Source organism: Chelonoidis abingdonii, chromosome 5, assembly GCF_003597395.2.
Source record: "Chelonoidis abingdonii isolate Lonesome George chromosome 5, CheloAbing_2.0, whole genome shotgun sequence".
Taxonomy (NCBI): domain Eukaryota; kingdom Metazoa; phylum Chordata; order Testudines; family Testudinidae; genus Chelonoidis; species Chelonoidis abingdonii.
The window spans coordinates 36973138-36987130 of NC_133773.1; the positions used below are offsets into that span (position 1 = coordinate 36973138).

General features: G+C 43.4%; 1 protein-coding gene across 1 annotated transcript in view; it reads left to right on the top strand.

Annotated features, from left to right (window-relative positions):
• The first annotated feature begins 6974 nt into the window (after window positions 1-6974).
• LOC116815015 (all-trans-retinol dehydrogenase [NAD(+)] ADH4) overlaps window positions 6975-13993 on the top strand; it is a 37216-nt gene continuing 30197 nt past the window's right edge. Inside the window, exon 1 of the mRNA XM_032763011.2 lies at window positions 6975-7141. Within this exon, the coding sequence (XP_032618902.1) occupies window positions 7124-7141 (18 nt within the window). The 5' untranslated portion in view covers window positions 6975-7123. The remainder of the gene's footprint in view (window positions 7142-13993) is intronic.

Genomic DNA, 13993 nt, shown 5'->3' on the forward strand with positions numbered 1-13993 from the left:
CTCAGCCTCTTGTGGGATCAAGCCTCTATTAGTTTAGTTGTTGGGAAACAGTGACTATGTAAGAAAATGGAAAAATGGTGTCCATGCTGCTGACAGATTGCTGATCAGAACTAGTTAACACCCATTCTTACAGAGTCTCTCTCAACTTGCTGTAAGAAATAATTTTTAAAATGTACAATACCATCTGATGATATGAAGGGACCACAGGGCAGGCACCAGAATATGGCATGGAGTGGGAAAGAATCAATTACTGACTTCTCATAATGGTGGTTCTCCAGTTGTTACCTATGTCCATTACACTAGGTATGCATGCACTTCATGCACCAGTACTGGAAAGATTTCTCTAGTTGTACTCTAGGGGCATCCCTCGTGCTCCAAGCTGAGAACATGAAGGGTGGAGACATCCCACCCACCCTTCAGTTCCTTCATACTAGAATCTTAGATGATAGACTCCCATGTGCTGGGGATGAAAGGCAGGTTGTGTAATCCAGTGGTTCTCAATCAGGGGAATGTGTTACCCTGGGGTTATGCAGAGGTCTTCCAGGGGATACATCAACTCATCTAGATATTTGCCTAGTTTTACAACAGGCTACAAAAAAAGCACTAGAAAAGTCCAGTACAAACTAAAATTTCATAAATGTCTTGTTTATACTGCTCTGTAGACTATACAGTGAAATAAGTACAAGATTTATATTCCAACTGAATTATTTTATTATGGTAAAAACAAGAAGGTAAGCAATTTTTCAGTAAATGTGCTGTGACACTTGTGTATGGTTTTTTATCTGATTTTGCAAACAAGTAGTTTGTGAGGTGAAATTTGAACTACACAAGGCAAATCAGATTCCTGAAAGGGGCACAGTAAACTGGAAAGGTTGAGAGCCACTGGTGTGATGGACTTAACGCAACACATTTAGAACACCTCTTACAAGACATAAGTAATCATTTTTTCTTCGAGTGACTGCATATGTCCATTATATTATGCGACTCCCCATCTGCTTTCAATGGAGGTGGAGCTAGGAGCTTCATCAGAGTGGGGCTGCCAACTTTCTACTCACACAACTGAACACCCATGCCCGTGCCCTGCCCCTTCTCTGAGGCCCTGCCCCCTGCTCATTCCACCCCCTTTCTTCTGTTGCTCGCTCTCCCTATGCTCACTCACTTGCTCATTTTCACCAGACTGGGGCAAGGGGTTGGGGTGAGGGCACCAGCTGGGGGTGCAGGCTCTGAGATGGGGCCAGGGATGAAGAGTTTGCAGTGCAGGAGGAGGGTCCAGGCTGGAGGGTGGAGCTGAAGGGTTTAAAGTATGGGAGGGAGCTCTTGGCTAAGTCAGGGGCTTGGAGTGTGGGGGTGAATGAGGGCTCTGGCTGGGGTTGCGGGCTCTGGTGTAGGACCAGGGATTTGGGGTGCAGGAGGGTGCTCCGGGATGGGACTGAGGGGTTTGGTGGGTGGATGGTGGATCAGGGCTCGGGCAGGAGTTGGGGCATGAGTGGGTCAAGGGTGCAGGCTTACTTCAGGCAGCTCCCGGAAGCAACAGTATGTCCCTTATCCAGTTCCTACATGGAGGCATGGCCAAGTGTCCACAGGCACTGCCCCTGCATCTCCCACTGGCTGTGGTTCCCAGCCAATGGGAGCTGCAGAGCTGGCACTTGGGGCTGGGGCAGCGTGTGGAGCCTCCTAGGTACCCCTACTCATAGGAGCTGGAGGGGGACATGCCACTGCTTCTGGGAGCTGTGCAGCACCACGGCAGGCAGGGAGCCTGCCTTAGCCCCTCTGCGCCACCAACCAGACTTTTAAAGGCCTGGTTAGCAATGATGACCAGAGTCACCAGGGTCCCTTTTTGACCAGGTGTTCTGGCTGAAAACAGGACATCTGGCAACCTTATCAAAGGGACTATGGGTCTGCTTTCCCCACACTCACATCTTCCCTTGATGCAGTAGTAACTGAAAGAAAAGAGGGCTTAAGGGACTCAAATAAATACCACTAACTAGAGTTAAGCTTACAACTAGCTAGAAAGGCAAGTTTACAGGAGGAACAAGCTGATGCACAGTATGTGCTGACCACCAACCATGGACAGCAGCAAGGAACTGAAGAATAGGCAGGGGCAACTCTGCCCTTTCTAGCCTTCCTTGGGAGTATGAGGGGCATCAGGGCACGGCATGGCTGCCCTTACATGTACTGCTGGGGAGAACTTGCCAGTGCACAAGCTGTGGCTGCACCTAGTGTAATGGACATATGCAATTTCTCAGAGAAGAGACATATACATCAGTAGGGCCACTTTCACCTTACCTGTGTTCAGACCCTTATTTCATCTTGAAGAAGCCACTGTGATCTTTCTGCTGCCTAATATCGCTTAAGTTTGGTTTTTGCACAATAAGGATTCTGTTCCTGCTTTCCTTGTGCACTCCAAACTTTCAGTAGGCTTGAGCGGTTTCAGCCTCTGGAATCTGAGGTGTGCAATAAAGCAGGATCAGGCTCTCTTTTCCCCAAACAAGGGCCCTAAATGCTATTAAGTAATATTTAAGTCACCGAGTTTTAGCTATGCCAAAAAAAAACAAACCACAACAGGTTAGTGGACAAAGGAAGCAGTTGGTATAAACTGCTTCCTTATGTGCTAGAATGAGGCCCTGATTTGGCTGAAACCTCTCAAGCCTACTGCATTCTTGGTAAATAAAAAATTGACAGAACAGAAGGGACTATGCTTTCTACCTAGAACCTGCTTGGAACACTTCCCATTAATAGTTTTGTCAATACAGATTTCTTCTGAGAAACACAAACTGTGTAGAACTATATAAAACCATGACCAGTGTGGAGAAAGTAAATAAGGAAGTGCTATGAGAAGGAGCAAATAACACAAGAACTAGGGGTTGGTTACCAAATGAAATTAATAGGCAAGCAGGTTTAAACCAAACAAAAGGAAGTATTTCTTCACACAACACACAATCAACCTGTGGAACTCTTTACTAGAGGATGTTGTGAAGGCGAAGACTATAATAGGGTTCAAAAAAAGAACTAGGTAAGTTCATTGAGGATAGGTCCATCAATAGTTGTTAGCCAGGATGGGCAGGGACAGTGTCCCTAGCCTCTGTTTGCCAAAAGCTGGGAATGGGTGACAAGGCATGTATCACTTGATTACCTCTTCTGTTCATCCCCTCTGGGGCACCTGGCATTGGCCACTGTCAGAAGACAGGATACTGGGCTAGAGGGACTTTGGTCTGACCTGTATGGCCATTCTTATGTTATGTTCTGTGGTGATGTGACGTAGCTCCAGTTACTAAGCACCTCTTTGAACATTCTAGGGATTTTTAAAGTCAACAATTCCTTGGAAGATTAATGTCAATGTCCAACATACTGTGAAAAGCCTTCAAGGCAATGATTAAGGCCTCACATAACACTTTTTTTTGCTTCTGATTAACACAAACACAACTTAATGTTCATTAATATAAAAAAAAGTTTCACAATAGGAAAGCTGAAGTATGATCTGCTTATCGCCAAGTGTACACAAGACGGAACAAAAAAATAAGCTTCAGTGGAGAGATACTGAAGGCTGTTGCTCAAAGCAAAACAAAGGAGCTATGGATGGAGAGATAAGAATAGCCAATTACATGCCTGATTATGACAAGAGAAACAGCACATGCTATTTCAGTAATAAAAACAATAAGGTGATATTATAATGCAGAATGCCATTAAATAAATAAATCCCTTTATCACCTAAAGACCTAGTCCATTCACACTTTCCAATACTACCCTCAAAATATAAATCTTTCTCATGTAGTCTTAGCGCACACTGCCAAGAGATGCACAAAAACATCGAATCTTTTTGAAAATTAAAAATTTCCCCAGGAATCTTACTAAATGAAATTTTGCAAGTCAACAAGCATTCCAGCCTAGCATAACCTCTGGAGCAGACAGTATATCAGTAGGTTTGTTACAGCCTATGGTGCACAATAGATAAACCAGCCTTTACTGCAAATGCTTAACTATGTTCAAAGCAAATTAGCACTCTTTGTTCCAGAATCTGACTTCTATGTCTATACCAACAAACCCAAATAAGGACCTCACAAATTAACTCTTTAGGTTCATAATATTACCACAGAACTGGCATAAAAATGTTAATAAGACTATTCAAGACACATACAAAAGGACATGCACATCTTTATAAATCTGGCCCCTACAGCTAAAGGAGGCAATGTATTCAGAGGGCTAGAGCAAGGGAAGAAGCCAAGACTCTCAAATTCTTTCACTGGCTCTACTACAAGCTTTCTATGTGACCTTGGCAAAGTCACTTAACATCCTTGTTTTCCCTCCACTATCTGGAAAATGGGTATACTACTACTAAAAGACTGTAGACTAGCCCCAAGCTGTATTTAAATCCAATTATCACTGTCTACATATTAGAGAGACACAAGGTAGGTGATGTAATATCATTTATTGGACCAACTTTTGGTGAAAGAGGCAAGATTTTGAACTACACATAGTCTTCACCACAAAGTATCCAATAAAGAATTTTCGCCACATCTCTCCAATATCGGACAACAATAGCTAACAACAATACATTTACATATGAGCAGAGGTGCAGAAAAGGAGTAGCCTCAGTGTGTGTGCAAGGCTGTACATCGACAGACTGCTCCCAGTGCAATTTAAAGCCTGGGGCTCCGCTGCAGTGCAGCGGTGGAGCCTGCCCTTTCAAACCACCGAGCCCACGCTGCTCCACGCTCGCAGCAGGGCTTAGTGTCAATGTTAAACGCGGCCTTGGCTGCACTACACCCTGGGCCCTTTAATCTCGCACGACCGAGTGGCATCAGCGATTTTAAAGACCCGGCGCGGCGATGGCAGCGTGGTGGAGACCCCAGCCTTTAAAATGGCCCCTTGGCCCCTTGCCATCTGTGCAGCGTACTCCAGCCATGATTTAAAGGGTCTGATTGCTAAGGCATGCCCTTTTGGTTAGGCCATGCCCTCTCAGGATCCAGAGTACCTGGTAAGTCTTTAATTACTTCACCTGCATAGAGCTATACACAAACTATAGCATCCTTATCAATGATATCATCGTATATTGTCTTGATAGTCGTAGGTGCCATTGTACGTGCTCATCATACAGATCAGCCACAGAAAGAGTCCAGCCTGTCTAGAGCTTACTTATGTGTTTACTTCATGACATTTGAAAGACCTTTGAACAAATGCTAAAGAGTGTTTTGTAAAGCTTGAGATTCTCTCTGAAAGGCAGCTAAACCATGCAGAGTATCAACATAATAAAAGGGTACACTCTTGTCGTGAGTCAACCATTAAGTTTGGCTGTTAAATCTATTGTATAAATTAGCTCAGTGCAAGTTCTTCCCACGTAGATTGGGACAGGTGGGCTGCAGGACACTTCAGCCTATTACAGCTTAGCTCTGAATACTGCCACACCAGAATCTCAGTGTGGGGACTCTCGTCTTCCATACTTCCGCCTCCTGTTGCTTGCAGGGGCTCCATTCCCTGGTGAACACTCCAAACCTTATCTTAAAACGGAGCAATATACCACTCCTACTTTCCCCACCAATCCCTGGTGATCCAGACAATCTCCCTGGGATCTTAACACAGGAAATAATCAGATTATCAAAAGAACTTTAATAAGAAGAAGTAAGAATAGCTGAAAATCAAGGAGGAAAATGCTTCAGATAATCAGATCCTAAAGAAGAGGGGCGCCCTAGGCCTTTAGTGCAAAGTTGCAGCAAAAATGAGAAGGTAATTCCAAAAAAGAAAACATTCAAGTGAGAAAACAAACATAAGATGAACATAAGCCTTGCTGCTAATTACTAACAAGTCTAACATGAGAGACTGATCAGAAAGATTGGAGAGCTGGATTACGTCTGTCCCTCTTTGCCAATGACAAGCAACACACAAAAAACACCAAAAGACTTCCCTCCACCAAGATTTGAAAGTATCTTGTCCCCCTATTGGTCCTCTGGTCAGGTGTCAGCCAGGTTTACTGAGCTTCTTAACCCTTTACAGGTAAAAGAGACATTAACCCTTAACTATCTGTTTATGACAACAGGATTCAGCCCTGCTCCCATAAACTTCAATGAGAACAGGATTGAGCCCAGACTCCCTTTCAATAAAGTCTGTATTGCGTAAATAAATCTGACTCTCTAAGTGTATCATTAATCAAATCAATCCAGTTGAAAAGTTACAATCTGTGTGGCAATTTCAAATTTCAATTTCAAAATTTGTATTGCTGGTGCTGTATACAGTACACATGATAGAGACTAAAGGAAACATTTCAAATTATTGACTTTAAGGTTAGGTGTACAACTTCACTTTACTAGTAGAGCTCCAATGAATTGTCAAGGGATTCGTTTAGCACTGGATATCTGCATAATGACTACTTTTTGGAACATTAAGAGATAAGTTCAGAATTATTGATAAGAGTGGGTCTACTGTATTAAAACGGAGTCTCTCGGAGCTTCATGTTACTTTTAACTTATTTTTAGCAGAGTTTTGCTTTCACAGCTGCAAAGTAAAGCACCAGTATATTTCTCTCATCGATCTTGTTGCCAAGCACTCTTCCCTTTCACCAGCTGCACATATACCAAGAGGCAGCTTTCCATTACAGACTACTCCTGCTCCCTTCAAAATCAACAGACAAAACTAAATATATCCGTGTCCTGCCATCATCAGGCAAGTCATAGTCCAAGCCAAGTGAAGATGTATCTCTGTTCCTGTTGCTTAGTATTTGATATGCAGCATGAACAGCAACTGTATTTTGCTAAGGCCATTGAAACATATATGGGATTAATAAAGTTCATTGGTAGTTTACCATGGAGTTAGAAACAGTCGCTTTTGTGAACTAGAATATTTAATATTTCTCATCTCAGGCAAACAAAAGGTTGAGTAAATCATGGGAAGTACAGGGAAGGAAGTACTGGAAGGGGAGGAGAGGAATATTGAAAGGGGAGGAGTGCTGAGGGAGGAGGGGACAGGAGAGTGGAATGAGGGAAATGCTAGCTACTATTTAAGGCAGCGTAGGCTGCTCTCTGGACAGACAGACTTGTGTGGGCTGTACCTGTGGTGCTGGTAGCACGGCTGATCTGAGCACGACTCTTTGAGCCCAGACTCCTTCCTGAGAGAGACTCCAGCAAGGAAGAAGATGAGCACTGTGGGAAAAGTAAGACAATGGTGTATGCTTGTTTGGTGCTGATTTCCAATCCTTCTATTTGATTGCACAGCATGGGTACATCTGCTCAGAGTGCTGGGCAGGTACCACATGGTTCACTCTTCCTTTGCAGCAGTGACAAGGGTGGCACAGAGGGAGAATGCTCTGAAGGTCCCCATGTCTCCTGCTCGGGGCACTGTAGAGCGCAGTAAGCTGAGAGTAAAGTAAGGGATACTGCAGTCCTGGTGTTTCCTTGATTTCACTGGGGATTTGGGGGGAAGACAGTCACACAGTTGGGATGGAGAGTACAGGGTCAGGCTGAGAGCAATACCCCTCGGCTGCAACATGAGGGATGTGCATCACTGTGCAGAGAAGCTGTTTCTGAAATTAAGATGCACAAAAAAGGGTTTTTATTAAATCTAATCTTAAAAAATTGGACTAGGACAAAATGTGGCAAATCAGACAATACAGCACGTTCCTGCTACATGCGCTGCCCCGACATATGCCATGGTTTGACTTTTACTCCCTGTTTTGTTGTACAGCATACCTGGTCAGAAGTATAACTGTTTCCCTGGAATGTTACTATGGTTTATAGCATATGAATATTACAGACCTAGGGCTAAGTGCTGCATGGGGCCCAATCCTTCAGGTTTTATTTTAGTATTATTTATTATTACTTGGTTAGCGTTGACAATATACTCTGCAAAACAGAATGGTGTACAGCCTCACGTTTGCTAGAAATCTGTTTGTTGCTTCCTCAGGAAGGAGTGGGGCAAACATGACTTGGAACAGCTCCTATAGGCCATTACATTGGTGGAATAGCTGAAATGCAAAGCACTCCAGCCATGCCCCCTCCAGCCCTGGGCAAACCCCCCGAACAATGTCCCAACCCTGTCCTGAGTAACACAAAAGCAACGTATCAGCTCTTGAGGGTAATTTTACAGTCCTTTTACACCACTCTAGTAGCCCAATGGGACCAGAGCAAGGACAAGAATCTGACCCAATTTAAAGGGCCCCCAAAAATTTACATTCTCAGGGTCTGATCCTGAACACATTTATATGTCAGTAACCTTATTTATGTGACTTCAGGGGGAGTGCTCACATGAGTAGGATTATGCACAAGTGTTTGCAGGGGCAGGGTCTAAAAAGGAGACGGGGCACACTGCCAAAACTGGACGAGGAAACAATTTAGAGTTTACTTGTTTTTGTTTTCTATATTATTAATGAGCATTGTTAAAATGTTTTTCAGAGGTATGTCAATGAGGACAGGGTGGTAACCTGCTGAACTAGGAGAAGATAGGGGCCAGTGCTTGCATAAGGGAAAACTTCCTTTGATTTAAATGCAAGCAGGGTTAGGTCATGACAGTTACACCTAATAAATTATTTTGCAAGGCACTCTCATTCCATTAACTCTGTCCAAGTTCACATTTCTCCAAGAAACTGTAAAGATATAATATTAATAGGGAGAGTTATGATGAAATACTGGATGATAGCAACCTTTTTTGTCCTGTTTTTTCTTATTGCCAACTGATTGCAAGATTCCATTCCTGACAGTTATAAATATCTAGTTACATTGGAAGCCGAGAGGAATTCATTTCAACAAACTGTGCTTGAGGCTGTGTTGCTGGCACAGAGTGCCCGAGAGAAGCAACAGCGGGGTCTGTTGCCCGGTGTGCGCTGCGCCAATGTAACCCTTCTGCCCCTCTGAGTTGGCAGCAACAAGGGCCGGGTTCAGTACCCAGGGGTTCCGTTTCAATAACACGATGCATAACCAGCTCGAGCCCCCATACAGTGACCTGGGACACTTACATACCACATACCCCTGGGTGCCTCTAGGAGGCAATACTTCCCCTCTTGCAAGCACAGAGTCTGAGTGTAGCAAAATCCTTTTAATAAAGGAAGGAAACAATGCAGCATCCCATTGGAGAAACACCACATTTTCAAATTACTCATTCAGAATTCATGCATAAAGCATAACTGAAGTGTGTGATTTGAGTGATAAACTGTAAGATGTTGTGAGACAAGTGCAGTGATTATTTAAGGATCGAGTGAGAGTTAACTATTGTAGTTTGTGGAGGGGTGACATTGGATTGAATTGTGTAAAAATGGAAAGAGGAAAGTTTCTTGGATGTCTTTGAAATGTTTGTAAATAATTCAGGCAAAAAAATTATTGGATTGCTCTTTGGTGATGAAATTTAGTGGAATTAGCTGAAAGTATGTTTACAGATGCTATGTTATTGTAGTTTTTAGGCTTTAAGGCCGATCTATAGGGGGTGATGTTTCTATTCTGTGTTTGAAAGCAGATGATGTTCAAAGAAGTTTCAAAGCAACCAGACAGCATCTGTATATGACCAATAATTAATCGAAACTATAGGAGGTGCCACTGAAACCTGAGTCTCTGCTATGAAACGAATTACAGGTAAAGATTATGGGATTTTCTCTGTTTGCGGTTGAAGTCACAATAAGGGGGTTGTATATTTTAAGCGGATTGACTTGAGCTGCCAAGGAGTGGTTAGACTCTGTTTTGGTCTTTTAGTAATCTAGAGAACTGATTCCATCTGAAACAGCATTCAATCATGACATGTGCATTTACTTGCTCAATAAGAATTATGTTTTTTGTGTCTTATAGTTCTGTGTCTTGTCAGTGTTTGTTTGTGGCTCGGAATTGTTGGGTTTAGTGTTGTCTGTTTTCAATAGAGATGATCTTCTGTTTCGAGTTTGTGCTAATGGCAAGTCAGGAACATTGGAATATTACTAATCTACATCATGTTTGCTTAGAAGGTAAGAAAAGAGAAATTCATTGTGCCCAAGTAAGTGATTTATTCAAAAACTCATCAAACGTGGGTTGCTTGTTCTAGCTTGTTGCTCCAAAGTTCTTTGTATAAGTGTTATATTTAGTGGATGAACGGTATTTATTTGTCGGCATATATTGAATATAAGTGACTTGCTGTACATGTATAATGGCGAATCCTTGGTTTATGTGTCATTGTTGGGAAATAAGGTGTGTACAAGAGTAGCTATAGTGTAAAAAGGTAAAAGTTTGTTTTATAACGTTAAAGTAATCCAGAAGGGAAAAGAAAGAAGAACACAATGATTATTGGCGAAAATATTAGTTAGCAATGCTCAGGCTATGGATAAGACAAACTGATCCATTCAAAAGGCTACTTTCACAGTTAAGACTCTGGGTGAAACCGGAAGGGCTGGGCTTAGAATTTGCTCACATTAGAGCTATAGGTTTTGCAATACATTTGATGTAGCTACTAACTTAATTGTGTGATAGTTCTTTTCTCACGAGTTAATAGACGTTTACCTCAAAGCAGCCTAGTGGCCTTGCCCATTCTTGGATTCGATAGGATATTGGATCTAATGTTTTAAAGGTACTATACAACGAAAGATGGTTGGCTCCACTCGCTGGAAAGCCACTGATTTTAAGTCCCTTGTCTGAACTACTCACACACTGCTGTGAGCGTGCCAATAGACTGGACTGCCTGAATCGGTACCCATGTTATTTTCTTACTGCAAGAAGACCCCGTCCATATCCGTGTGTAGATTTCTACCTACTCAATGATTAGGCTATTTTCTCTTCCAGCTTCTCACTGTGCCTTTCTGTGATACAGCAGAAATCAAAAGTACCAAGGTATTATCGGGTTACTAGTAAACTCTCCATTGCTCCTACTTAACGAGCTTCTACTGTGCTTTTTGAATTTTTCTAGAAGAATGCAATACATTTAACAGGGTGTATGATGCTGCTACCCTCTCCTGTGGATGCTCCAATCTCGATTGTTTTGGGAAAAAGACAAGGACACTCACTCTCATGAATTCCAGAAGTTCCCTGATTTTGACTAGAAGAAGGCTCATTAAGAATGACCCTGTGTGGTAACGCATAACAATAAGATTATACTCACTGGGGCGTAGGACATTTGTGTGGTACCATGACTTCGGGAATGGTAGTATTAATGTGGGCGATTTTGGCGACTTATTCTACAGGCTACACCTGTTATTGTCTGGAAAATCTTCGCAGAGTATTTTGCATTCTCGCTTAATTGGATTTTTAAAATAGAAGTACTCGATGAGTTTTGTTCTCCCTAGAAAATTTTACCCGTATGAAAACAAGTTTCCACGTGAGCAATGTAAGCCTTCTCCTATGCTCTTAATGTTAATGCCTTTTTGAATAAGTATCTGAGAATAGTTTAAATAACAAAAGTTAAACTAAGTACATACATCAAGGACGCTAAGATGTGAGTTTTTTATATAAACTGATCTGGTTGGAAGTCATTGGCTAGTGGGACTGAGTTATGTTTAGAAATCACGGTATTTCCTGACATTGACAGCTGATTAGGCCATGCGGAGTGATCTTGGTACCAACTTGGTTCCATGCCGTTTACAGACGACCTCGAGATAATCCATTGGATCTGTAGATCTGTGAGACATCATCTTGGACTCCATTTTCTGGTGAAGTGTCGGCTAGAGGGCGGTGTGTCGCTTATAGGGGATGAATGTTCAAGTACTCTAGTCCAGAATACGCATCAGGTCATATATAACAAGCACATCCTGTTCAAGTACAAAGGCTTGTGAAATGGCAAAGCCAAGGAAAAGGAAGCCCCACTATATTGATTCCTCTGCGGCTGATACCACCTGGGGGACTAGGTAGTTGTTTGCTCCTGCTCAGCTGATGTGTGTTGTGTATCGTTACTCTCCTCTTGCTTGCTTGCTGTAAAGCATCCTCACATATAGAATTTCATTGTACTCTCTGTCCCTAGGAGAATCCCGGCTATACCCCCTCATTATGACCCCAGCTCCCTAGAGCTTATCTCGCGTTCTTTGTCTCTCCAAACAGTATGAGTAAACTCAGCCAAGTTTGTGAGTGTTTCTCTAAAGGATTGTTGTTGGTGTCACTAAGATAAACCTACCGGTAACTAGTGGGTTGGAAACCACTAGTGTTGATGAAGCCTTCTCTGCCCTAGCCCAGAAACCAACTAGCTCCTCCATGCTTGAACTGTACTCCGACCTAGAAGCCCGCAGCTGCAAATCAAATGTATACTCAGTAAGTATCTAGTGGCAGATAGCCAATACCAAGCTCTAAATAGCTAAGTAGTGAGTTTAAGCCGCGTTCTCTAGCATAGGAAGGCAGATAACTTGCTAAAGGAAAAAATTACTAAAAGATGCTGGCAGCCAAGAGTGCTAATGTTAGCGCTTATCGTAAGTTGCTCAGTCGGGAGCATAGGGGGGGAGTAAAAAGATTTTAAAAGAGAAAAAAGCGGCGGAAGGTGAAGTGTGGCTTGCGAGGTTTGAGGCGTGAATTCCTACAGTCTCCTTGCACCGCATTTAGATCTCATACTTTGTTTGCTTTTCTCACTTGAGTGTGTTTATTGTTTTGTAAGCAGATCAGGAATGAGCTTGTATCCCTGCACATCTGGGTTGGTGAATTTATGGTAATGTGGATAAGATGTCCACGGAATGTGTTCAAGTCTTCTCAAATTATTTGCATTAGGCACATCACAAGAGCAGCAGAGAGTCTGGATATGTATTTACATTTCTGGTGTCTTTCTCCATTTTCTTCATTATTGGGGGCAGCGATAATAATAAAATGTTGTTGCCATTCTTGTATCCTATGTGATGAGGACTCTACGAGACAGTTAGGTCTTTACAAAAGTCCCATAAAAATTAAATGACACTTGACGTAGAGCAAGACTACATGGAGTTCACCCAGTGTTCTAATTGAGGAGTTTGGGGGTAGGTATCTTGTGCCCTTGTGTGGTGCAGTTGTCCTTATGGAGACCATGAAAGCACTCAGACTTCCACCACTCCCTTCTCCACATGCTGAATGTCAGAAGTTGATTTTTTTATTCTCTTAAGATCTAGATACAGGTTCTGAGATAACTCACTTTGGGTAATGGGGACATCGCTACTGGGAATCTCCTACTATGTGTGAGAATCACTAAGAGCTAAATCACAAAAGAGCCTGAAAACTTACTGAATGCTGGAGCACTGAGTGCTGTGCTATACTATGCAGGGAGCCTGAAGCTATTCTGTGAACAGAGAAGCTGTGTATAAGTGGATGCTAGTTTTGTGGATGGCTTGAAGTGACGTCCGATCGCGGGACGTGGTGGAAGCGTGATGCGCGACAGCTGGTGGAGCGAGCGGCTTGGCAGAGCAGCCAGAGCTGTGGGACGTTGATGGAAAGCAACACGAGCCAGCAGTGAGCTTCGAGCTAGTTTGCAGGACACGGCAGCAGCTCACGAAGGCAGCTGGTGGTTGAGCGGCACGGTTGTGAGGACGTAGCGGACGGATCGAGTAGAGTATGGGTTATGATAAGACGAAGCGGTCGTTGGAGAAGCGGAAGCCGAACTCCTATTTGGGAGAGGCAGGGACAGTAGGCCGGACCAAAATATAAGTGCTTGCACCAGCGGCTTAGGGGGACGTACTCTTACAGATTAAGACCTGAATTCTTGTATAGTTGGCATTGACAGAGACTTTGGTGGACTGAGTCCATATTGATTGACCAAGCCTAGGGGTAACGAAGGACATGTCTAAATACTGGGTGCTATGTAGGGGGTATAACCTGGTGGGGTGGCCAGGGTGATGCCGCATTCTATCCCTGCTCTATAAAAAAAGATTGCTACCTACAGACGTCGTGCTGCGATGTGTAGTGGATAGTATGCGCTGAGGCACCGGCGGAGGTGTGTAGTAATGTCCATCACTGTCGTGGTTCGAGGCCGTATGCATCGGTGGTATGAACGACCCTGGGTGGTACTGAACCCGCTGTGCTCCATTACTCAGAGGGGCCAGAAGCTACAGGCGCAGGGCACGACGGCAACAGACACGCTGGCGCCTCGCGTCACTGTCGTTCGCAGACACGCGCAA